At 42.2% G+C, this 27366-nt stretch overlaps 1 protein-coding gene across 1 annotated transcript; it reads left to right on the top strand.

Annotated features, from left to right (window-relative positions):
• Positions 1-205: 205 nt before the first annotated feature.
• LOC306929058 (uncharacterized protein) lies at positions 206-27037 on the top strand. Its single transcript, XM_079509425.1, has 11 exons — positions 206-254; positions 792-849; positions 3284-3333; positions 4969-4980; positions 5128-5148; positions 5401-5412; positions 5574-5615; positions 8463-8504; positions 10946-10990; positions 11656-11722; positions 26900-27037. Exons 2-10 carry the CDS (start codon positions 792-794, stop codon positions 11683-11685), a joined length of 312 nt encoding a protein of 103 aa, XP_079365551.1. The 5' UTR covers positions 206-254; the 3' UTR covers positions 11686-11722; positions 26900-27037.
• The last annotated feature ends 329 nt before the right edge of the window (positions 27038-27366 follow it).

The raw sequence follows: 27366 nt of genomic DNA, 5'->3' as shown, positions 1-27366 counted from the left end.
AGGTCTACATAGGTTGCTATTCTATTGATTGAAGCACATCTCATCGACATTGGAGAACATCACGTTTTCTATATCAAACCTTTTATTTACTTTTGTATCTGTTATGACTCACTTACTCGTGACCATAGCATCATGGCAAGGTCACATTTTTGTTTTGTTGAGCGTTTATAAGTCCAACTCCTTATTCTCTTGCCAGGATCTGATTTAGATTCATCTCAGAAGCAACAAGCCAACAGGACAACATTTTTGAAACGGTGAGCCCATTTTCTGTTGTGTAGGGTTAGTTCTGATTCCTCCTAAGTCATTTAGTACATTTATTCAAGTACTGTACTGTACTAGAGTTAAATGTTGAGGTATTTTTACTTAAATCGAGTATTTCACTACATCTCTGAGGAAAATATTGTACTAAATATTGTACTATTAACCACTAAAGCTCAATGTATTTTGGCTGTTTTCAAAATATTTGTATACATTTTGAAAACTATACATTCTGCCTAACGAGTACTTTAAGTACATTTTGATGCCAATACCTTTGTACTTTTACTCAAGTAGATTTTTAATACCAGACTTTACACATGTGAGTACTTTTTCCAACACTGAAACTAGTTGATTGTAGTTTGGCATAGAGAACACTATACTATACTACTACTACTACAATCAAACGACATGACGGAATCAAAACAGTTTTCTGTAGATTTTCAAACATAAACGTAATTGTTTTTTGTAGTATTGTTGTTATGAAATACAATGTTCTTATTATTATTTTATTTGACTATTATTACTGTTACTAGATGAAGCTGTGTTCCCTGATCTCCATCTCCATACTGGCTGTCCTGTCTCTGAGCCCAGGTATGTACAGAGGCATTCACAGTGGTGGAAAGTTACTAGTACTTTTACTTAAGTACTGTATACTTAAGTACAATTTTGAGGTATTTGTACTTTACTTGAGTATTTCCAATTTCCAATACTTTTACTTCTACTCCACTATATCTCAGAGCCAAAATGTGTACTTTTACTCCACTACAATCATTTGAAAACTTGAGTTACTTTGCCGATTTTGATTAGAAAACATACATTAACCACTTCAACCCTATACATTTCGGCCATTTGAAAATAGCCGATCTACAAGCTCACAATGCGTCGCAACGCGACTCATTGTGAGCTTGTAGATCTGCTATTTTCAATATATTTTGTACACATTTTGAACTTGTGAAATGGCACATTCTGCACAATGAGTACTTTTACTTTTAGTAGTCCTACTTTAAGTACAATTTGATGCTGATACTTTTGTACTTTTACTGAAGTACATTTTCAATTCCGTACTTTTACTTGTAACGAAGTAGTTCTAAATTGCAGTATTGGTACTTTTACTTAAGTAAAACTATTGAGTACTTTTTTCACCACTGGGCATTCAGTAGGCTTGATTTGCTTTGTTTAAAATACGTGTTGAAAAGCTCTATATTGTGATAGTCATTTCTATAGCGTGTTTGTTCAGTACCGTGCTCTCCAGCTCTATATTGTGATAGTCATTTCTATAGCGTGTTTGTTCAGTACCATGCTCTCCAGCTCTATATTGTGATAGTCATTTCTATAGCGTGTTTGTTCAGTACCGTGCTCTCCAGCTCTATATTGTGATAGTCATTTCTATAGCGTGTTTGTTCAGTACCATGCTCTCCAGCTTTGTGATAGTCATTTCTATAGCGTGTTTGTTCAGTACCATGCTCTCCAGCTCTATATTGTGATAGTCATTTCTATAGCGTGTTTGTTCAGTACCGTGCTCTCCAGCTCTATATTGTGATAGTCATTTCTATAGCGTGTTTGTTCAGTACCATGCTCTCCAGCTCTATATTGTGATAGTCGTTTCTATAGCGTGTTTGTTCAGTACCATGCTCTCCAGCTCTATATTGTGATAGTCATTTCTATAGCGTGTTTGTTCAGTACCATGCTCTCCAGCTCTATATTGTGATAGTCATTTCTATAGCGTGTTTGTTCAGTACCATGCTCTCCAGCTCTATATTGTGATAGTCATTTCTATAGCGTGTTTGTTCAGTACCATGCTCTCCAGCTCTATATTGTGATAGTCATTTCTATAGCGTGTTTGTTCAGTACCATGCTCTCCAGCTCTATATTGTGATAGTCATTTCTATAGCGTGTTTGTTCAGTACCATGCTCTCCAGCTCTATATTGTGATAGTCATTTCTATAGCGTGTTTGTTCAGTACCATGCTCTCCAGCTCTATATTGTGATAGTCATTTCTATAGCGTGTTTGTTCAGTACCATGCTCTCCAGCTTTTTTATTAAGATGAAAAGTCTGGATACAATTTTATCCAATCAGGATAGAGAACACAGTCAGGATACAGATTAAACAAGTGGAATTGTAAGTGATGACACAAAGAAATAAGCGGAGAAAATTCAAACTGCACAAAAAATAAGCTGATTAATGGCTAGGCCTACTCTCTCCTGATTGGCTGAAATTGTGTCACCTACCTGAAAATGTATTTTCGGTTTATTGTGACCGGAGGTCACATTTACTAGTATGAAATCCTGCATCTCGCTTCTGCACAGTATCCAACCAATCATACACCCAATGTCTCTTTGCTGTGGCCTGTGGATCTTTCACAGTTAACAAATACTTTTTGATTGATTGAAGAATTTATTAACAGATTGGAGAAAACACATAAACACACCAAAACAGGAAATCATCGGCCTATACAGTGAGGTGAAAAAGGATGGGTGGGGGATTCAGATTTTACAGGGGCCAGTTTCGAATTGCAGCTGTCCGTAAGTGCCCTTTGAGAGCGGTTTTAAAGGAGTCAAGGGATTCGCATGTCTTAATGACTGTTGGTAAGGCGTTCCACATTTTGGTGGCATATAGGAGCGAAATTAATTTAGTCCCTTGTTTGTGCCGAATCTGGGTTGCACATGGTTTATTGAGCTTCCTCTGGTGTTGTGGGTGTGGACTTCGTTGACATTAAGGAACATGGGTATCTTAGTGAAGTATTTAGAGAGGTACATGGGTATCTTAGTGAAGTATTTAGACAGGTACATGGGTATCTTAGTGAAGTATTTAGACAGGTACATGGGTATCTTGGTGGTGTATCGAATATTGTGGATCAGACCCATTGCAAGATGCTGTACTCTGTCGACAACCCTAAGCCATTCCAGTCTGTCAAAATGGGCAGGGGTGAGGTGGGTTCGGGGAGTGAGTAGTAACCTGACCAGTTTGTTTGGAGCCTTGTTTTAAGGGCCTTTGAGGTTAACCTTTATTATTTTACTTTCAAAGGTGCTCAGACCGTGGATACTACGATACAACGCCTGGAACATCAAATACGGGTAACGTGAAGCCATTGTGAAAGATTTATTGTATATAACAGAAGACTATAGAGCAGTCGTTCTTTTTTTTTTTTTTTTTTCTTCTTTCTAATTATTTGTTCGGCCCAAAGCATTGTGTTTATTGTCATGAGTTGTCACCATCCCAGTTGGCCTATACTTCAAATACTGTATACACATAAACACATACATGCATACTTCAAGGAATCAAGTGTGTGTGTGTGTGTGTGTGTGTGTGTGTGTGTGTGTGTGTGTGTGTGTGTGTGTGTGTGTGTGTGTGTGTGTGTGTGTGTGTGTGTGTGCGTGCGTGCATGCACGCACACACACAAACATTGTCCTAACACAAACATTGAATGCCATTGACAACAAATGGCCAGTTTTGAGTGTTTGCGTAACCGTAAACACAAACATTGAAGACGAAGGTGAAGACGCAGATTGTGATTGGCCAGATTTAAATGATGTATGAGGATGTACAATGATAAGAGCGCCCCTCACTTCACACAGGTGTGATTTGTAGATAATAAACTATAATTATACTGATATAATTAAATAATACTACAGAGAATGATATACCATACCCTATTGGCCTGAATTTAATACTATGTTTGTTTGTTTTTTCCAATGGAAATATCCCCCAAAGAATGGGGTCGCACTGTAATCGGGAACTAGACTGTTTGACATTCAATGTTTGCCATAACCTTTGAACAGTTTGCCGTGGACTCAGTTGAAAATCCTTGTCATTCAGTACAGTTACTTACAGCTCCCAGTTCTGATTATTTGATTTTTGCCTGTAACTTGCACGCGCGAGGGCCCGCGGTCATCGCTGCTTGCAGCTTTAATAATCATTACGATTTCAATAGGGCTTCGCACTACTGTGCCGTGCTCGGGCCCTAATAAAAACTTCTGAACCCAAAGGGGACTTGTAAATTCAGTTTGAGTCTAGGCCAAAAATAACAAACATTCTCTTACAAGGGAGAGAATTATCCAAAGAGACAAGGGAAAGCATCCTGCAGCTCAGCCCTACTAACACCACAAACACACCACCCAACTGACTTCAGTACCACACAGTGAACTGACACAGCAACACAACACAACTAACTGACTTCAGTACCACACAGTGAACTGACACAGCAACACAACACAACTAACTGACTTCAGTACCACACAGTGAACTGACACAGCAACACAACACAACTAACTGACTTCAGTACCACACAGTGAACTGACACAGCAACACAACACAACTAACTGACTTCAGTACCACACAGTGAACTGACACAGCAACACAACACAACTAACTGACTTCAGTACCACACAGTGAACTGACACAGCAACACAACACAACTAACTGACTTCAGTACCACACAGTGAACTGACACAGCAACACAACACAACTAACTGACTTCAGTACCACACAGTGAACTGGCACAGCAACACAACACAAGGTCAAATAGACACACACAAGACTAAGTACACACATGAGCTAGTACTGACAACAAGTAGTGCATACACAGAATGACTAACAACTGCTACCTGAAATACACACATAAATGACTAGTACTTCAAATATAGGGTACACAGTTATTTTGTTCTGGTCTCTGTTGAGCATTTATAACTTATCTTATTTTCTTTTGTCAGGAACTGAATGAGGTGAGTCAATCTGTTCTGCTTCTGTTCAGTTTAACACATGACAACTAGTAGGCCTATACTTCAAATACTGTATACACATAAACACGTAAACATTGTTGTGGGTCTCTTTTGAGCCTTTATAACACCAACTCTTCATTATTTTGTCAGGTTACCACAGCAATTATGCAGGTGAGTCAATATGTTCTGCTGTCCAGTTTAACGAATGGCTAACTACTAGTAGGGTACTTCAAATATACACATGTAACACATGAACTCCAGCACAACACCAGCACAAATGTGCAGTAGTACATATACACAGAATGACTAACAACTACAACTACACATAAATGACTAGTACTTCAAATATAGGGTACACAATTTTTTTTCTTCTGGTCTCTGTTGAGCCTTTATAACTCTCCAACTCTTATTTTATTTTGTCAGCATCTGGATGAGGTGAGTCAATCTGTTCTGCTTCTGTTCAGTTTAACACATGACAACTAGTAGGCCTATACTTCAAATACTGTATACAGCACAACACCAGCACAAATGTACGGCAACATTTGTGCTGGTCTTTGTTGATCCTTTATCACTCCAACTCTTCATTCTGTTGTCAGGAGATCCAGGAACGTGAAGCCAATCAGACGGTGAGTCAATATGTTCTGCGGTTCAGTTTAACAAATGATTAACATGTAGTTACTAGTACTTCACATACTGTGTACACAATTCATTTTTTTGCTGGTCTCTGTTGAGCCTTTATAACTCCAACTCTTCATTATTTTGTCAGGACATGTACGACGGCTTGTACGCGTGCGTGCGTGCGTGCGTGCGTGCGTGCGTGCGTGCGTGCGTATGTATGTATGTATGTATGTATGTATGTATGTATGTATGTATGTATGTATGTATGTATGTATGTATGTATGTATGTATGTATGTATGTACACAGTTATTTTTTTCTGGTCTCTGTTGATCCTTTATAACTCTCCAACTCTTCTTTTCTTTTGTCAGGTTCTGAATAAGGTGAGTCAATCTGTTCTGCTTCTGTTCAGTTTAACAAATGACAACTATGCCTATACTTAAAATACTGTATACACATAAACACGTAAACATTGTTGTGGGTCTCTGTTGAGCCTTTATAACACCAACTCTTCATTATTTTGTCAGGATATCACAAGGTATTTGGAGGTGAGTCAATATGTTGTGCTGTCCAGTTTAACGAATGGCTAACTACTAGTAGGGTACTTCAAATATACACATGTAACACATGAACTCCAGCACAACACCAGCACAAAATAGAACACATAAATGACTAGTACTTCAAATATAGGGTACACAGTTATTTTTTTCTGGTCTCTGTTGATCCTTTATAACTCTCCAACTCTTCTTTTCTTTTGTCAGCATCTGGTTACGGTGAGTCAATCTGTTCTGCTTCTGTTCAGTTTAACACATGACAACTAGTAGGACTATACTTCATATACTGTATACACATAAACACGTAAACATTGTTGTGGGTCTCTGTTGAGCCTTTATAACACCAACTCTTCATTATTTTGTCAGGTTACCACAGCAATTATTCAGGTGAGTCAATATGTTCTGCTGTCCAGTTTAACGAATGGCTAACTACTAGTAGGGTACTTCAAATATACACATGTAACACATGAACTCCAGCACAACACCAGCACAAATGTGCAGTAGTACATATACACAGAATGACTAACAACTACTACATGAAATACACACATAAATGACTAGTACTTCAAATATAGGGTACACAATTTTTTTTCTTCTGGTCTCTGTTGATCCTTTATAACTCTCCAACTCTTCTTTTCTTTTGTCAGCATCTGGATGAGGTGAGTCAATCTGTTCTGCTTCTGTTCAGTTTAACACATGACAACTAGTAGGCCTATACTTCAAATACTGTATACAGCACAACACCAGCACAAATGTAAGGCAAAATTTGTGCTGGTCTTTGTTGATCCTTTATCACTCCAACTCTTCATTCTGTTGTCAGGAGATTCAGGAACGTAAAGCCAGTCAGATGGTGAGTCAATATGTTCTGCTGTTCAGTTTAACAAATGATTAACAAGTAGTTACTAGTACTTCACATACTGTGAACACAATTCATTTTTTTACTGGTCTCTGTTGAGCCTTTATAACTCCAACTCTTCATTATTTTGTCAGGACATGTACGACGGCTTGTACGTGTGTGTGTGTGTGTGTGTGTGTGCGCGTGCGTGCGTGCGTGCGTGCGTGCGTGCGTGCGTGCGTGCGTGCGTGCGTGCGTGCGTATAGTAGGGTACTTCAAATATACACATGTAACAAATGAACTCCAGCACAACACCAGCACAAATGTGCAGTAGTACATATACACAGAATGTCTAACAACTACTACATGAAATACACACATAAATGACTAGTACTTCAAATATAGGGTACACAATTTTTTTTCTTCTGGTCTCTGTTGAGCCTTTATAACTCTCCAACTCTTCTTTTCTTTTGTCAGCATCTGGATGCGGTGAGTCAATCTGTTCTGCTTCTGTTCAGTTTAACACATGACAACTAGTAGGCCTATACTTCAAATACTGTACATACACATAAACACGTAAACATTGTTGTGGGTCTCTGTTGAGACTTTATAACATCACCAACTCTTCATTATTTTGTCAGGTTACCGCAGCAGTTTGGCAGGTGAGTCAATATGTTCTGCTGTCCAGTTTAACGAATGTCTAACTACTAGTAGGGTACTTCAAATATACACATGTAACACATGAACTCCAGCACAACACCAGCACAAATGTAATGCAACATTTGTGCTGGTCTTTGTTGATCCTTTATCACTCCAACTCTTCTTATTTTTTTCTGGTCTCTGTTGAGCATTTATAACTTATCTTATTTTCTTTTGTCAGCGTCTGGATGAGGTGAGTCAATCTGTTCTGCTTCTGTTCAGTTTAACACATGACAACTAGTAGGCCTATACTTCAAATACTGTATACACATAAACACGTAAACATTGTTGTGGGTCTCTTTTGAGCCTTTATAACACCAACTCTTCATTAGTTTGTCAGGTTACCACAGCAATTATGCAGGTGAGTCAATATGTTCTGCTGTCCAGTTTAACGAATGGCTAACTACTAGTAGGGTACTTCAAATATACACATGTAACACATGAACTCCAGCACAACACCAGCACAAATGTGCAGTAGTACATATACACAGAATGACTAACAACTACAACTACACATAAATGACTAGTACTTCAAAGGGTACACATTTTTTTTCTTCTGGTCTCTGTTGAGCCTTTATAACTCTCCAACTCTTATTTTATTTTGTCAGCATCTGGATGAGGTGAGTCAATCTGTTCTGCTTCTGTTCAGTTTAACACATGACAACTAGTAGGCCTATACTTCAAATACTGTATACAGCACAACACCAGCACAAATGTAAGGCAACATTTGTGCTGGTCTTTGTTGATCCTTTATCACTCCAACTCTTCATTCTGTTGTCAGGAGGTCCAGGAACGTGAAGCCAATCAGACGGTGAGTCAATATGTTCTGCTGTTCAGTTTAACAAATGATTAACATGTAGTTACTAGTACTTCACATACTGTGAACACAATTCATTTTTTTGCTGGTCTCTGTTGAACCTTTATAACTCCAACTCTTCATTATTTTGTCAGGACATGTACGACGGCTTGTACGCGTGCGTGCGTGCGTGCGTGCGTGCGTGCGTGCGTGCGTGCGTGCGTGCGTATGTATGTATGTATGTATGTATGTATGTATGTATGTATGTATGTACACAGTTATTTTTTTCTGGTCTCTGTTGATCCTTTATAACTCTCCAACTCTTCTTTTCTTTTGTCAGGTTCTGAATGAGGTGAGTCAATCTGTTCTGCTTCTGTTCAGTTTAACAAATGACAACTATGCCTATACTTAAAATACTGTGTACACATAAACACGTAAACATTGTTGTGGGTCTCTGTTGAGCCTTTATAACACCAACTCTTCATTATGTTTAGGGATGTGCCGATGAGATATTTTGGCCGATATCGATATCCGATATAATTAATTGCTGTTACGGCCAATAACCGATATTACTGATGTCAATATGATCTAATTTTGTATTGAAAAATTCTAATAATTTTGTCCATTCAGAAAAATACATGTAACAGGGTGTCTGCACTGCAGGCTTAGGCAAGTCAGGTTTAACTTGAATACCTTTATATTTAATATTGTAAGCTTGTAGATCTGTTCAAGTTGTTACTTTGGGCTTGTTTATCTGTAAAGACAGACCACTTAATTAATCGGCCTGATTGATTAATCGAACCGATGCCGATTAATCTAAAAACAACTCAAATCGGCCGATACCGATGTTTTTGTCGATTTGCATCACTAATTATTTTGTCAGGCTTTCACAGCAATTTGGGAGGAGTCAATATGTTCTGTCCAGTTTAACGAATGTCTAACTACTAGTAGGGTACTTCAAATATACACATGTAACACATGAACTCCAGCACAACACCAGCACACATGTAAGGCAACATTTGTGCTGGTCTTTGTTGATCCTTTATCACTCCAACTCTTCATTCTGTTGTCAGGAGGTCCAGGAACGTGAAGCCAATCAGACCGTGAGTCAATAGGTTCTGCTGTTCAGTTTAACAAATGATTAACATGTAGTTACTAGTACTTCACATACTGTGTACACAATTCATTTTTTTGCTGGTCTCTGTTGATCCTTTATAACTCTCTCTTTTTTTCTTTTGTCAGGTTCTGAGAGAGGTTAGTCAATCTGTTCTGCTTCTGTTCAGTTTAACAAATGAGTAGGCCTATACTTCATACTGTATACACATAAACACATACATGCATACTTCAAGTGTGTGTGTGTGTGTGTGTGTGTGTGTGTGTGTGTGTGTGTGTGTGTGTGTGTATATATACAGTATATGTGCGAATTAAGTACTGTATGTATGTATGTATAAATTAAGTATTTATATTTGTGCAAGTGCCTATACTTCATACTGTATACACATAAACACATACATGCATACTTCAAGTGTGTGTGTGTGCGTGCGTGCGTGCGTGCGTGCGTGCGTGCGATTGAGTATGTGCGGTATGTTGAGTACCGTATGAGTATGTATGTACTGTAACAGGAGGGCACAATGCTTGAACAGGAAGCTCTATTTCAAATTAAAAGCTAGACTCTATTTCAAGTTAAAAGCATATGGAAATGCCACATGGTCTACTTCTGAACTGAGGTGTTTGTGTTTGATTTTAGTTATTTTCATTGATTGCTATTTGTACCTGTGCAATAGCTTGATGAGTTGGCATGCTTCATGGCTCTCAAACCAACCCAATGTGTTCAAATCATAGGTTCAAATCCCATGGGGGATTTTTTCCCCTTTATTATTATATTTTTGGAATGGGCTTTTAGGAGGGGCTTTTGAGGGTTTGTGTAAACACAAACATTGTCCTAACACAAACATTGAATGCCATTGACAACGAATGGCCAGTTTTTAGTGTTTGCGTAACCGTAAACACAAACATTGAAGACGAAGGTGAGGACGCAGATTGTGATCGGCCAGATTGAAATGATGTATGAGGATGTACGATGATAAGAGTGCCCCTCACTTCACACGGGTGTGATTTGTAGATAATAAACTATAATTATAACGATATAATTAAATAATACTACAGAGAAGGATATACCCTATTGGCCTGAATTTAATACTATGTTTGTTTGTTTTTTCCAATGGAAATATCCCACAAAAAATGGGGTCGTACTGTAATCGGGTACTAGACTGTTTGACATTCAATGTTTTTTTTCCACAAATGAGGCTGGCCAGCAGAACCAGTCTGTTGAGTCAATATGTTCTGCTGGTCAGTTTAACAAATGATTAACAAGTAGTTACTAGTACTTCACATACTGTGTACACAATTCATTTTTTTGCTGGTCTCTGTTGAGCCTTTATAACTCCAACTCTTCATTATTTTGTCAGGACATGTTGGACATGTTGAACCGCATGTATGTGATCCATCACATGGTGAGTCAATATGTTCTGCTATTCAGTTTAATGAATGACTAAGTATACAGGCTACTTCAATATAATACACAATGACTATCAGACAAGTACAATGTTAGCTATCACACAAAATTAATGGTTGTCATTCAGTACAATCTTAGCTATCACAAAAATGTGGGTGGTCTTATAATCAGAGTCATCGTATATTCGACACAATACGGGTAATTGAGTGTGTGAGGACTTGCTAGCCTCTGTATGTATGTATGTATGTATGTATGTATGTATGTATGTATGTATGTATGTATGTATGTATGTATGTATGTATGTATGTATGTATGTATGTATGTATGTATGTATTTGGTTAAAATGGGTAAGGTTTTAAAAAAGGCAAAAGCATGCTCTGTTGCACTGGCCTAAAAGTGGGTCCTCTAAAACTGCTTCAACTTCTGAGAATGTGTTTGGTTCATTAGCCACCAGATGGCATACCTTATAAGTATGTATGTATGTAGGTCTGTATGTCTGTATGTATGTATGTATTTAAAAGGGGGGCTTTTTTGTAAAATCCCAGCCTACAATACCTTCATATATTTAAAATCCAAAGTAAGGTTACCAGCACAAATGTAAGGCAACATTTGTGCTGGTCTTTGTTGATCCTTTATCACTCCAACTCTTCATTCTGTGGTCAGGCGATCCAGGAACTTCAAAGCCAGTCTTGATGCTGCTCATGCTGGTATACAGAAGATAATTAAGGAGGTGAGTCAATATGTTCTGCTGTTCAGTTTAATGAATGACTAACAAGTAGTATACAGGCTACTTCAATATAATACACAATGACTATCAGACAAGTACAATGTTAGCTATCACACAAAATTAATGGTTGTCATTCAGTACAATCTTAGCTATCACACAAAATGAATGGTTGTCATTCAGGACAATCTTAGCTATGACACAAATGGTTGTCAAACCAGCAGAAGCACAACATATCAATGTAACAAGCACACAGAGCAGTCTAGTTCCCTTCTTACGACGGTGTGATGCACCAAAAATATCAGATCTACTGCATCTGCAACAGGCTGTGAGTTTGTAGATCAGCTACTTTTAGTGCATAACACTATTGCACAACTGTACGGATATAACTAAACTTTGCTGTTTCATAGCTTTGCTTAATTACTGATTCAGACCCTCCGCAAAGGGGTTATAACAAACAGGTCTGGTAACTGTGATTTAACACACACCAAGGTAACATTTATATTACTCAAACACACATAGCCTCGACGTTGCAATAATGCCCGTAAACAATCACTTGATTTTGGCCATTTTATTACTATTATCTCATAACACACTCACACACGTACAAACATACTTCTACTACACTTGTGTACAGTATAAAGCCTTATTTGCCTTGTCTGGCCCGTGTTAGATAGTACAATAGCATCGATGATCATTACAACAAAGGAACCTGAGACTGTGGCGTTTAGGTAATAACTGCAAACACAAAGAGAAACACAAGATACATACTATTAATTCACAGATATAGCGACTGCATAGATGCATCATTTATGACTGAATTTAGAGCATTTAACGAACATATAACACATTAAAAGGACTTACTTAAACGCGTCATCCCGTTTGCTACATTGTTTCTGTATGAATGAACGAACACATCGTGCCCCCTGGTATAGCTCGCCCCTTCCTCTGTCACCCGACACTTCCTATCCCCATACCATGTCCTGTCCTAGTATGAACTCGCATTCCTGGTATATAGTATTAGTAACACATTGGTAACACATTTACCCCCCAATTAGCTGTATTAATATCTACATCCCTGAGATATACTGCAATTGGTTGATAAGAGGATCTCTGTTCTTATATAACACAGAGTATTTACTGTATAGGCAGTGAACTTCATAATAGCACCAACATTCTATACATAACTGACACAACATGAAGTTACAAATATAAGCTGGGCCGGCACTTAATATTATAATGATCCCACTCACGGAATAAACTCGACACCTCCCACTTTTAGGCTACGGTTTGAAATAAACCCAGTAGGCTAAATAGATTCCCCACAATCATTTGCAAACAAAAACATTCAAACAAAAATAAAAAATAAGTATATCAATCATGCTTCTAATCGATGAACGCCTCCGGATGGCACTCACCAGTTGAACTTATGAAATAATAAACCTAGTTTACTTTCATGCACTGAATTAATTTTGATCTCAATCTGACTGTAGGAGGTAGGCACCACCGCTTTGCTCCTTACTGAGTGACAAGTATGCCCCATCACCCAGCTGCCTCAAGTAAACACCCACTGACTAGTCTTACTCGCGCGGCATGCATATGGAAGAGTTCGTTAGGGTATTTCTCAAGAGGACTTTCTAGTCTAATTCACTGATCTTCAACCGGGATTAGGACAACCAGCCGCCGCACATCACGATGGAGGATGACGGATGGCCATGCCACCACGTCTTTCACCACCTGCGACCAACTGATGGGCAGACTTGGACATGTCCGCACCTTTACGTCCCTGATGACACCCTGGTTATCTGGATTCACCTCCACGACACGACCCATCCGGAATCGACCTCGTAGAGCATTCTGGTCCGCGACCCACACCAGGTCGCCGACGGCCACGTTCCGTGCTGGAACGTGCCATTTCTCTCGGATGAAGAGATGAGGGCCCGCCAGCTGGCTCCACCGCTTCCAGAACTTGTCCACCTCGCGCTGGACCGCCCGAAGACGACTGTACGGGTAGCTAGGGAAGTCAAAGCCCAGGATGTCTCCCCTGGGCCCTGCCCGCCCCAACAGCAGAGAGTTGGGAGTGATGATGTCCACGGAATCCTCGTCGACCTGAGTTCTGGCTCCGATGGGTCTTTCGTTGGCCAGGTTAGCAGCAAGGTAGAGTAGAGTCTGGAACTCCAACGCCGACAGATCATCGGTGTCGCCGACGCTGCTCAACGCCCTTTTCAGAACATGGACGGCAGCTTCGGCCGCCCCGTTCCGGTGCGGTGAGTCCGCTGGGCTAAACTCCCATGCCCAGTCGGTCCCTGCAACTGCTGCTCTTTGCTGGATCTGCTCCTTGTCAATGTCCCCTAGGAACTTGTATAGATCCTCCAATGCTGGTCTCGCGCCAACAAAGTTCGTACCCTGATCAGACCACAACTTTTTTGGATGGCCTCTCAGAGCAGTGAATCGCTGGTAGGTCTGCAGAAAGCCTTCTGTAGACAAGTCCTCAACTAGGTCTGCATGGACAGCCCGTGAGGCCATGCAACTGAAGACCACGCCCCAGACTTTTCTCTTAATGCGTCGCTTCACAGTGCCCCTGACAGTGTAAGGACCGAACAAATCCAGCGTTGTGTACTCGAACGGAGCTGCTGGACTTGTGCGCACTGTAGGAAGATTAGCCATCACTTGACTGGATAGCTTAGCCCCCCGTTTGCGACAAAACAGGCAAGAGTCGATCACCTTACGTGCGACCCTTGGCCCCTGAACCACCCAGGCTTTCTTCCTGACTCGCAGGAGTGTCCCAGCCACGCCCTCGTGGTTTGCACGATGGGCCTCCTCACACAGTAGTGTGCTGAGTCGTGCCTCGTAAGGAATGATGGGCACGCCCTGGCTTTCTTGGTCAACGGTCTGAACCCGGCCTCGGCATAGCAAGAGACCTGTCTTGTCGTTCTTACTAACTACAAGACGGTTTAGTGTCGTTGTCGGGAAAGAAATTCCCTCTTGGGCGGCAAGGCACAGCTCCTTAAATGCTGTGTCCCGCTCTCCGACAGAGAGCACCGCCCCCCACTGTACACGACTGCCGGACTTGAATAAGCCTCCGTGGCCGTGCAACACTCAAGTCCATTTGGTTCACAAGGCCTGACCCCCACAGCTGTTCAGTTTCGTCATTAGATGCTGCCACAGAACCCCCATCACTGACTGGTGAAGGACCCCTGCTGACCGCTGGAGACCCCCCATTGTCTGGTGAAGATCTGCCACTGACTGGCGAGGACCCGCCACTGTCTGGCAGTGGCGCGGACCCCTGGTTCTTAGTTTGGGATCTAGTAACAGCAGCAGAGAATGCTTTCATTTTGAACACTTTTCTCTGCAATGTACTCACGATTTCCCGCGATGAAGAAGCCACCTCAGCAGCAGACTTCATAGGCCATTGGTCGACTGGTCTGGCTAGGAACTCTGGTCCCTTTTGCCACAGGGAATCACTGTCTAATTGCTCAGGAGAACCCCCCCTCGTGACTAGATCAGCTACATTTTCCACCCCGGGAACCCACCACCAGTCAGTCACAGGCCCCGCCTTCTGGATTTCCCCAACCCTATTGGCGAAGAACGTTTGGAACCCATAACTGTCCCTTTGAATGGCACCCAGCACTGTCTGGCTGTCGACAAAGTGATACCACTTCTCGATTGTCAGCCTGCTATGCTTCAGCACGTACCCTTTCAGTCGTGCGGCAAAGACAGCACCGCAGATTTCAGCTTTCACTGCATCACCCTTTTGGTCTAGAGGAGCCAACTTGGCTTTTGACTCCACCAGACGAGTCTCCACCCCGCTAGCAGTTTCCCACCGCAGGTAGAGCACCGCTCCGTAGGACTCTGAGCTCCCGTCGGAGAAGGTGATGCCCCAGGGTTTCCCCACCCATCCGGGCGGAGTGATACACCTGGGGAACGTGATCGCACTCAGCTTTGCGTATTCCTCAAAAAGTTCAACCGCTCTCACGCGGAGATCGCTAGACAACGGTTGATCCCAAGTGTCTTTGGTCAATGACCCCGCCTCTTGGAACGCCCTCCTGACTAGAATAACGCCTTTCTGTTTCAGAGGCGTCACAAGGCCAATGGGATCATACAGCCCCGCTACTTGACTCAGCAACATACGCCGAGTCAGAGGATCTGGCGTCTTCTCCGCCACCTCCTCCAGAGCAAGGTTTTCCTCGCTCCGCACTTTCTTTTTTCTGGCGGAAAAGTTTATGGCAACCATGATGAAGAGGCTGTCCTCCTTCACATGGTAACCAACCCCCAGAGCCTTATTGTCCTCCTCTCTCATCTGATTCGGAAACAACATAGTCTCTGGTTTCATTTCTCCATCTCCTTCCCTCCCACTTTGGCCTGACCGTACCCAGGGCTTTAGGTGAAACCCCCCGGTAGCCAGAATGGTTTTAACCCCCGCCAGTACCTCCTCCAGCCTCTGGGGGCAGTTGTGAGATAGAAAAATGTCATCTACGTAAGCGTTCTCCACGATTACGTCCCTCTCGTCAACCATGTGGGTGAACTGAGGTAGATACGCTGTCTCGCGCATCGCTATTTGAGCTATGCTACCCGCTGGACGGTCTCCCATATTGACCCGTACAACTGCATAGTCTTCAATCTTGCTGTCAACTGAGTCCCTCCATAGGAACCGGTGCAAATGTACCTCCCGCTCTTCTAGCCAAACGGAGTGGTACATTTTGCTTACGTCGCCAATGGCGGCGTATTCCCCCTCTCTGAAACGCAGCAACACTGCTCGGATCGGGTTCAAAACATCGGGCCCCTTTAGCAGGATACTGTTCAAACTCACGCCCCGGAATTCTTGACTACTGTCCCAGACTATCCTAACTGGCGTGGAAACTGAGTGTGGGTTTGGTGCCATAAGATGGTTGATCCACCAAACAGCCCCGCCCACATGTCCATGGCAGCTTTAGACAGCTTGACAGCAGCACCTCTTTTGAGCATCTCATGCACCTGGCTAGCATAGGCCTGGTACCACACAGGATCTCGCCTGAGACGTTTCTCAGACTTTAAGAACGTGGCCTCAACCGCCGCCCTATTATTTGGTAAAGTAGACGGGTCCTCTTTCCAAGGATAGCTCGCGTCCCAATGCGACTCATCGCTGTGAGAGTCGCTTGTCTTAAAAGTCAGGCCCCTCTTGACAATCTCCATTTCTCTCTCGTCAGCGAGAGACATCTCTTTGCCACCAGGGGCGCATTTTCCACAACGACAACCCCCACACAGGGGATCGCATGCCGCCCCAATACTGTCCCACCGCCACCAAGACAGTGCCGCGCTGGTGTCAGTATGGCAAGTGGCAGCCTTAATTTCAACGGCTCCACCTCTCATTGAAAGAGCAAAATGGGTTGACGCCCACTGTCCTGTGATCATTTCACTGGCGTCGAATAGAGACGGATGACATCCGCTAACCGTCTTACCCAAAATCCCCGACCACAGTACCAAATCCCCACATCTAGCCAACCGCTGTGGGGCTAAACGACCCTCACGCGCACTGATAAGTATTTCCACTTCCAGTGGACGTCTCAACTCCTCCGGATCGGTGCCCGGAAAAAGATCTGCAATGCGCCTAGGATTAACTGGACAATTGATCCTTGCAATCTCATCCAGACCATAACAAGTCATGTCATGGTCCAGTGGAGAAGAGCCCTTCTCCCCCATTGTCTTCAACTTAATGGAGTATTTTTTCGTCTTGAATGTCTTTTTCATCCCCCCAACGCCCTGCACGCTCAGAGTGACAGGTCTTCCTTTCAGCCCGAGCCTGTCTGCAGCTTTGTGGGTGATATAATTTGTATCAGAGGCGAGGTCAATCAAAGCCCCCACCCAATCACCACTTTTCGTGGTTACTTCCAACGTCATCATCAGAGCAGGCAGCTCTCCGCCCTCAGTGCAGCCTGTCGCGGCTGTATTGTTCGTGTAAGCTTTGCGCACTATAGCTAGTTGCTTTGGCGTCAACTCGGCCTCAGCAAGCTTAAGTTCAATTTCATGTGTAGGCCCACGTGAGTCCCTCCCCACGCTACTAGCCCCCCCTCTCGCGCTGTCACTATTATTATTACTAGTGCTACTATCCCCATTACGTGGACGCGCCTTGGGGCACAACTTGAAATTATGAGGAGGCGACGAGCCGTCCCTTTTGCACTCACTTAACCTACACAGGAAATTGTCATTGCGCACTCTGCATTGGCCGTCATGTAGATATAAACACTTAAAGCATGCTTTATGTTTCTTCGCATACGCACGCCGGCCTTCCACGTTGGCTTTCATGAACATTTTACAACGGAACAATGCCCCTGAGTGATCGCTCTCCCCGCAGATTACGCACGAACCCCGCGCCTCCTCGCCGCTAAACGTAGCCCTTGTCGAAGCACGCTTCTCGCGCGCCCCGTTCCCCGGCTTATCATTCTGTCGGTCATTATTACGGCTACGTGGGCTCGGATCACTTCGTTTGGTCCCTATGCCTTTTGCATTTAATTGTTCTTGTTCAACGAGCACCTTTGTATGCTCGCGTAAGAAGGCAATGAAATGCGGGAACCTGTTTTGGCTATCAATATTATTATTTGGATTACAACGCATCACAAGCCACCGTTCTTGCATTTCTGGCGGCAATTTAGCCTCTAAATTGTGAATGACGAGCTGATTTTGAATGACGTCGCCAGCATTAAGATCCGCTAGATCCAGCACCGATTGCTCTATTAATCTAACAAGATTTAATGTCTCCTTTGGCTGGCCACTGCTTACAGCGGGCACACTTTCCAACTTCATTATAATCTCCTTGACAATCTGTCCTACGTTTCCATAGTGGAGTTCTAATTTCTGGTAGACCTCATCTGAAGTCTGGCAATAATCAAGCCTTAATTCATCATTTATCCTTTTATCAATGGAATCAATCAGTAGCTGGTAACGCATGTCATCACCCCATCCAGGATTGTCAAAGAGTGCATAAATCCTATGCCACTGTTTCTTCCATCTGAAGTATGACATGCGTTCCCCACTGAATTGGGGTAATTTCATTGGCTGAGCAGCCAGCTTGCTACCGGCTGACTTCTTTCCTCCATTGTCAACGGCGAGAGGTACACTTTCTTGTTTAATTTCCTCTTTCATTTCTATTACTATTTCGCCTTTGTGCTTTAAATCCTGGAGGTTGGCACTCTTACGTGCCTTTAAAGCATACACCTCAGCTAATACCTTGGCCAAATTCCCGTCAGAAATGCAACCTTCCCATGAGTTTAATAACGTCTGCATGTCTGTTAATGATCGCTCAATTACACTCTCTAGCCCGTAAATAAGACTTAGGTTAATATCCTGTTCTTCGTAACGGTCAGGACGCGCTCTGTCTGCTGCCTCTGCCGCCCACTTGAGGGTGCGCTGCACAGACTCATCTATGAACCGCTTCCATAAGTTTTCCTGCAATTCTGTCCGAGCCAAAAGATAGGATATCTTTGCGGCATCGAGTCTCGTACTAACAACTTTTATGTCCATAGCGTTTTCATCAGCCTCTTCCATTGCACTTTTATAATCCGTGCTACAGGTTAGAAACTCATCAAAACCTATATCCATGTCTTTCAGTAAAGCCTTGAGTTCACTTTCGGACTTATGGGCAGCCGTACTTTTGGCTTTGGTCGTTAACCTTGTTAACGCGCCTTGGCTCGCCGAGCGCGCTTTCTTTAACGCATCTAAGGCTGCCATGGTTACACGAGGCTACTCGCTCGCCCCCCCCACCAACCTTGTCTCTCTTTTTAGATGGCCGGTTCGGCGTTCCTCTCTGGCGGCCAGTCGTGCTGTGAAACATACACAATGTGGTAGCCCCAACCCCTATGCTATTAGCGTTAGCATTGGCTAGGCTAGCCCAACAACATCCAACTGGAGTTACCCTCCTTTAGCTTAGCATTAGCGTCAGTCAGCCCTCCTTTAGCTTAGCATTAGCGTCAGTCAGCCAGTTAGCCACCGTTAGCCTAATGCTAGTTGGTTGCTAGGCACAATGCAATGTCAATGGGAAGGTGGCTAGCTCCTTGCTTGTTTACAATTTAGCTTGGTCTGGTATACCCCCCAAAGTCAATGCACAGTTCCTTTCTGCAACACACAATTCCAGCGATATTCCCCCCAATGCACAAGCACTCATGTGGGCACTGAAACTCTTTATTTAGGTCGGCAAAACCGGATGCTTCCTAGCACCCAGGGCACAACCTCTTTAGCAGCAGGATCACGCTACCAGCATCCTTTCCCGAGTTAACTCAGGTCACCTTGGTACGGCACGGATGATTCCCGCAGATATCAGCTACCTCCTGCAGCCTACGGGTTTCGGTCGCTGGTCCTTGGACACGGCGATCGATGACGGGTCAGCGATGCTCCGCAAACGCTGGATGGCCGTCCCTTCGTCGTCTTGCTTCTCAGCTAGCGTCACGCTAACAGCAGACAACCACCATTGCTCACGTAGTAGCTAAGCTAACAGCTAAGCTAACACGGGCCGATGGCTTTCATTAGCATTGCGGATCACACAATGCTCGTATTACTTTGAATAGCTACGGTGAATTAAGTACCGTTGCTTCAGTAACACGTCGGTGGGTTACACCGCAATGAATTATTACTCACCGGTGATTACACACGGTTAATTATTACTCTGGTGAATTACACCACATTTAATTATTACTGTACGGATATAACTAAACTTTGCTGTTTCATAGCTTTGCTTAATTACTGATTCAGACCCTCCGCAAAGGGGTTATAACAAACAGGTCTGGTAACTGTGATTTAACACACACCAAGGTAACATTTATATTACTCAAACACACATAGCCTCGACGTTGCAATAATGCCCGTAAACAATCACTTGATTTTGGCCATTTTATTACTATTATCTCATAACACACTCACACACGTACAAACATACTTCTACTACACTTGTGTACAGTATAAAGCCTTATTTGCCTTGTCTGGCCCGTGTTAGATAGTACAATAGCATCGATGATCATTACAACAAAGGAACCTGAGACTGTGGCGTTTAGGTAATAACTGCAAACACAAAGAGAAACACAAGATACATACTATTAATTCACAGATATAGCGACTGCATAGATGCATCATTTATGACTGAATTTAGAGCATTTAACGAACATATAACACATTAAAAGGACTTACTTAAACGCGTCATCCCGTTTGCTACATTGTTTCTGTATGAATGAACGAACACATCGTGCCCCCTGGTATAGCTCGCCCCTTCCTCTGTCACCCGACACTTCCTATCCCCATACCATGTCCTGTCCTAGTATGAACTCGCATTCCTGGTATATAGTATTAGTAACACATTGGTAACACATTTACCCCCCAATTAGCTGTATTAATATCTACATCCCTGAGATATACTGCAATTGGTTGATAAGAGGATCTCTGTTCTTATATAACACAGAGTATTTACTGTATAGGCAGTGAACTTCATAATAGCACCAACATTCTATACATAACTGACACAACATGAAGTTACAAATATAAGCTGGGCCGGCACTTAATATTATAATGATCCCACTCACGGAATAAACTCGACAACAACAAAGCATCATTAGTGCTCCTCCTGAGCTGCAGTCAGTGGTGTAATGTAACTAAATACATTTACTCTAGTACTGTATAGGCTACTTAAATACTTTGAGGAACTTTTCATTTCCAGTATTATTTACAATTTCCAGTATACTTTTACTTCTACTCCACTACATCTCAGAGGTACTTTTACTCCACTGCAATTATTTGAAACCTTTAGTTACTAGATACTTTGTAGATTTTGATTATTATACAAAACATAAACTAACCACTTCAGCTATGTATACATTTTGGCCATTTGAAATTATTTTTTATACATTGCATACATTTGAAAACTTGTGAAATGGGACATTCTGCATAATGACTACTTTCTACTTTTGGTACTTTAACCCTATAGAACACTAAACATGTTTTTATTACACCATCACTAAACACGGGAATATTTTACACTATATATATTTCTCATCAAAATATATTGCAATATAGCAATATATGGCAACTTGAGCTACTCTTCTTTAATATTTCATCATGACTTATCACAAAAAAACGAAAAATAGTTATTAACTCTTTGAGAGTTTCAAGGATTTCTATATAGTTTGTAGACTTCTCTATGGCAGAATGGCGTTTTTGAATGATTTATTGAAAATTCTCTGTTGTGAATGTGTGACAACGAAAGACCTTCAGAGAAAGCTTGACTTGTCTGCTTCCAGGAAAAAAATTAACTGAGTTGATAAAATGTTTAGTTCTTGTGTTGGAAGCCATTTAAAAGAGCCTGCATTTACACTGTTTCTGTTTCTAGGACAACCAAAAAAAGTTATGCCCGGTTGAAGTTTTATTTTCTAAATAACTTTTTTTCTGCTGGGCATACATAGCCATGCAATATCTCATTTTAAAGGGTGAGTTGTCTAGTTCAATTAAAATAAAATAAAAAGTTTCTCACATGTACCACTGTAGATATTTTGCCATCTATAAATAGCATGGTCAGTCATGATCAATCTGACCTATCCAGCTAAAAGTCCCCATAGCTCTGAAATTGGAACATCATATAAACTCAATTCTTTTTTGGGGTAAAATTAGACATTCTAACGCACATTTTGATATATACCATGTTTACATAGTCTTACCAGTACCTTGTCTATTCATGCATGTATCTCAAAAACCTGTTATGAAGAAACACAGTTTTGATAAAAAACACATCCAAGGACATTGTTTTGATATGACTTGGTGCCCATGATATGTATCAAAATATAGACTTGAATGTATACTGTATTATAAAAAAGAAATTGAGTTATTACCATCTACCGTTACAGAGTAAATCACAGTTGAAACTTGCTTAGTCATATACAATAAACCTCACAATAGTGAACAAAATAGTCATGACAGGTCTAACTCATTGTAAAAGCGTCTTTTATTTTTTACGACTACTAACATAATAAAATGATAAATATTACAGAAAATAAATAGGCCTACATACAAAACAGTTACTCCTCCCCTAGCTCTGATCCATAGCTCTAAATGCGCATTTAGAGCTATGGATCAGAGCTACTCCTCCCAAATGTCCCCAAACCCAGTCCTTGACGGTGTGTGTGTGTGAGTTAACCTGACTCCGCCATATGGGGCAGCAGAGTGTACACTGTGTTCCCCCCTCCTGCTCCCATCTGGGAACTCTCAGGCAGACTTGATGCCCGGCCACAAAACGGCCTGGCCAATCAGCAGCAGCTTCTAGCAACTTCTAGCAGCAGCTTCTAGCTTCTACTAGCTGCTGCTGATTGGCCAGGCCGTTTTGTGAGCAACTTCGCTTCTAGCTGCTGCTGATTGGCCAGGCCGTTTTGTGGCCGGGCATCAAGTCTGCCTGAGAGTTCCCAGATGGGAGCAGGAGGGGGGAACCCAGTGTACTCTCTGCTGCCCCATCTGGCGGAGTCAGGTTATGTGTGAGTAGGCTAAATAAAAAAAACACCAAAAAACTGCCCCCCCTGAAATGAATGAATGAATGAATCCGGTTCAGTGTCGGAGAACGCCATCGCAGTCTTGACTCTTCATCCTCCTCCTCCTCCTCCTCCTCATCTGATGCCAGTTCTAAATATATAAAAAGAAATAAACATTTTAGCTGTAGTCAGTGCACGCTACTATTACATGGCGTTTTACCCGGCTGCTGGCGATCAATGATTTTATTGTGCAGTGTCTTTGTGGGCCGAGTCGTGGCATGACAAATACAAATAGATGCTTGTATAAGTAGTATCACGATAAAATAATATGGCAACGTTAGAATGAAACACCAATGAGTGATCGGTGGTAATGTAGCTGCCCAGGGTATATCCAGCACCATTGCGTCGCAATCATCCAGCAACATTGGTACTGGCTATTGCCCGGGCTTGTGGCCCGGCCAATAGCCAGTACCATTTGTGCAGTGTTTGTTAGCAACTACTACTAGCCAACAGCCAGTGGAATGTGGTGACGTGATGGTGCTGGATATACGCTGGGCAGCTACATTACACGCGATCACTCATTGGTGGTGTCATTCTAACGTCGCCATATTATTTTATCGTGATACTAATTATACAAACATCTATTTGTATGCCACGATGCCAAGATTCGGCCCACAAAGACACAGTACAATACATTCATTTGATCAGATGTTTTTGTTAGCTACGTCGATCACCTATAGTACCGACCCTTGTTATATATTCTCCGACTATGCATGTCACGATGACTAAACCAGTTAGATCTATCCATATATGGTTCTACCACATCTATCTGATATCAGCACTAGGTCGGCTCGGGCCAAATATAGGGATCGTCTTACTAGACATGTCATATTAGGGCATTTTCGAATACAATAAAATTACCTTTTAGCGAAGGCATCAGCCTTGGTGGTAACTCCGGTGGGGAGAAGAAAAAACATTGCACACGTGTAATCCGCGAGGGTGGATGTTGCAGCCCGGCCAACGGTCTGGGACTGGAGAATGCCACTGGACACGGATGGATCATTTTTCAGATTGTTTTTTTTGCGGCGACTGCAAACCTGGCTGAAAAACTCTTCCTCCAGTGCCCACCTCGGAGGAGTCAACCAACCCCCCTGTTCACTGGGGGCTGGGCGTCAGTTTCCAATAGGAAAGCATACACGTGTGTCACGTGACACGGGAATTCTGGGAAATGTAGTTGATATTTATGCTCAATACTATATACAGAGGTGCGGACCGAATTAATATATTGGTATTAATAAAAAAAGAGAACTACGGAAAATCACGTACAGGGCAGAAAAGACTAATGCAAAACTCCACGTGTTTTCCAGTAGTAATCTGTCTAAGGGTTAAAATAGTATTTTAAAAATATTCCTAAAAAAAAAGATAAATGAAGTTGGGTCTTCACTGGACCATTCTCACATGTCCTAGAAATGGGTGGACCAAAGGAGAAGCCTTTGGTCCACCCATTTCTAGGACATGTGAGAATGGTCCAGTGAAGAAAAACATAAAATAAAAGTCCAGTGGGATTTTTCTCTATCACACTATCACTAGACACGGGTGAAATTCACCCGAACACCTGCCTGTAGTTTTTCTAGGGATGTGGACAGGGAAACAAAGCTACCTTCTATGATGTTGTAACAATCACCCTTTGTGCATTAGGGAAAATGATTAACTAAGGAAAGAAATAAGCGGGATCGTAGGGTTATAGTTTGTATATTTATATAGAGAGGCCACAAAAGGTAACTGACAAAATAAAACGGTTCACAATGAAATCCGTTACTTTTATCATAGGAAAGAATACTATTTCACAAATAGTCAGCATCACATGTCACATTTCACTTCATAAAAATAATAACATGTATAGGAACAATAAAGCAGAATAACCACTGAGCATCATGAAGCCACTGAAAGACCCACCCACCTCAGACATCAGCAACATTATGATGTCACTGAGCATCATGAAGCTACTGAAAGACCCACCCACCTCAGACATCAGCAACATTATGATGTCACTGAGCATCATGAAGCTACTGAAAGACCCACCCACCTCAGACATCAGCAACATTATGATGTCACTGAGCATCATGAAGCTACTGAAAGACCCACCCACCTCAGACATCAGCAACATTATGATGTCACTGAGCATCATGAAGCTACTGAAAGACCCACCCACCTCAGGCATCAGAAACATTATGATGTCACTGAGCATCATGAAGCTACTGAAAGACCCACCCACCTCAGGCATCAGCAACATTATGATGTCACTGAGCATCATGAAGCTACTGAAAGACCCACCCACCTCAGGCATCAGCAACATTATGATGTCACTGAGCATCATGAAGCTACTGAAAGACCCACCCACCTCAGGCATCAGCAACATTATGATGTCACTGAGCATCATGAAGCTACTGAAAGACCCACCCACCTCAGGCATCAGCAACATTATGATGTCACTGAGCATCATGAAGCTACTGAAAGACCCACCCACCTCAGGCATCAGCAACATTATGATGTCACTGAGCATCATGAAGCTACTGAAAGACCCACCCACCTCAGGCATCAGCAACATTATGATGTCACTGAGCATCATGAAGCTACTGAAAGACCCACCCACCTCAGGCATCAGCAACATTATGATGTCACTGAGCATCATGAAGCTACTGAAAGACCCACCCACCTCAGACATCAGCAACATTATGATGTCACTGAGCATCATGAAGCTACTGAAAGACCCACCCACCTCAGGCATCAGCAACATTATGATGTCACTGAGCATCATGAAGCTACTGAAAGACCCACCCACCTCAGACATCAGCAACATTATGATGTCACTGAGCATCATGAAGCTACTGAAAGACCCACCCACCTCAGGCATCAGCAACATTATGATGTCACTGAGCATCATGAAGCTACTGAAAGACCCACCCACCTCAGGCATCAGCAACATTATGATGTCACTGAGCATCATGAAGCTACTGAAAGACCCACCCACCTCAGACATCAGCAACATTATGATGTCACTGAGCATCATGAAGCTACTGAAAGACCCACCCACCTCAGGCATCAGCAACATTATGATGTCACTGAGCATCATGAAGCTACTGAAAGACCCACCCACCTCAGGCATCAGCAACATTATGATGTCACTGAGCATCATGAAGCTACTGAAAGACCCACCCACCTCAGACATCAGCAACATTATGATGTCACTGAGCATCATGAAGCTACTGAAAGACCCACCCACCTCAGGCATCAGCAACATTATGATGTCACTGAGCATCATGAAGCTACTGAAAGACCCACCCACCTCAGGCATCAGCAACATTATGATGTCACTGAGCATCATGAAGCTACTGAAAGACCCACCCACCTCAGGCATCAGCAACATTATGATGTCACTGAGCATCATGAAGCTACTGAAAGACCCATCCACCTCAGACATCAGCAACATTATGAAAATTACAAAAATATAAGCGTCCGGGTGAAAATCACCCGTGTTTAGTGTTCTAGGGTTAAGTACTTTTGATACCAATACATTTGTACTTTTACTCAAGTACATTTAGATTTTCTGACAGATTATTTCTACATTGCAGTATTGATACTTTTACTTGATTGGCTGAGCACGGAATGTGATTATGTATGATGCTAATTAAGCTTCATTTCCATCCACCAGCTGTCTAAAAACTCAGAAGAGACGCTGGAAGAAATGCCGGAAGACTACGGCGAAGAATACCTGGATTGGCTGGATGATTGATCTAAATGTTATGATTAAAATGTTCTGTCATGTCAGCTTAATAAATTGAAATAAGCTTCAGGTTAAGAGAAGATGTCTGATTTTTTTTCCCTTTCTTTCTTTTTTCTACAATGTGGTACAATGTGTCAATAATAAATATTTATGTTTTTTTTTCTTTCTCATATCTCTTCTGTTGGGAAGAAACCACCTAACTCCAAAATGTTCCTTTTTTAGAAAATTAAAAATATATAATGTTCCGGAAATTAAGAAAACCTTAAAAATGTAAAACAAAGCAATACTGCCTCATCAAACTTGGTGTTGTGACGTTATATAATTATTGTCAATTACTTGCATGAGAGGGGGGGAGTTAGTTGCTTTAGTAGACAGTTTGAGGGTCCAGTGGAGTT

The sequence above is a fragment of the Electrona antarctica genome, assembly GCF_951216825.1.
Source record: "Electrona antarctica genome assembly, chromosome: 9".
NCBI classification, from domain to species: domain Eukaryota; kingdom Metazoa; phylum Chordata; class Actinopteri; order Myctophiformes; family Myctophidae; genus Electrona; species Electrona antarctica.
Note: the sequence above shows the minus strand (reverse complement) of the source record. Positions and strands in the feature narration are given on the sequence as shown.

Bases quoted from the DNA above. Each gene is read 5' to 3' on its own strand.
- LOC306929058 (XM_079509425.1), top strand. From the start codon at position 792: ATGAAGCTGTGTTCCCTGATCTCCATCTCCATACTGGCTGTCCTGTCT. The intron at 5,616-8,462 runs GTTCTGCGGTTC...TTCTGTTGTCAG, and splicing joins ATCAGACGGTGAGTCAATAT to GAGGTCCAGGAACGTGAAGC. The intron at 8,505-10,945 runs GTTCTGCTGTTC...TTATTTTGTCAG, and splicing joins ATCAGACGGTGAGTCAATAT to GACATGTTGGACATGTTGAA.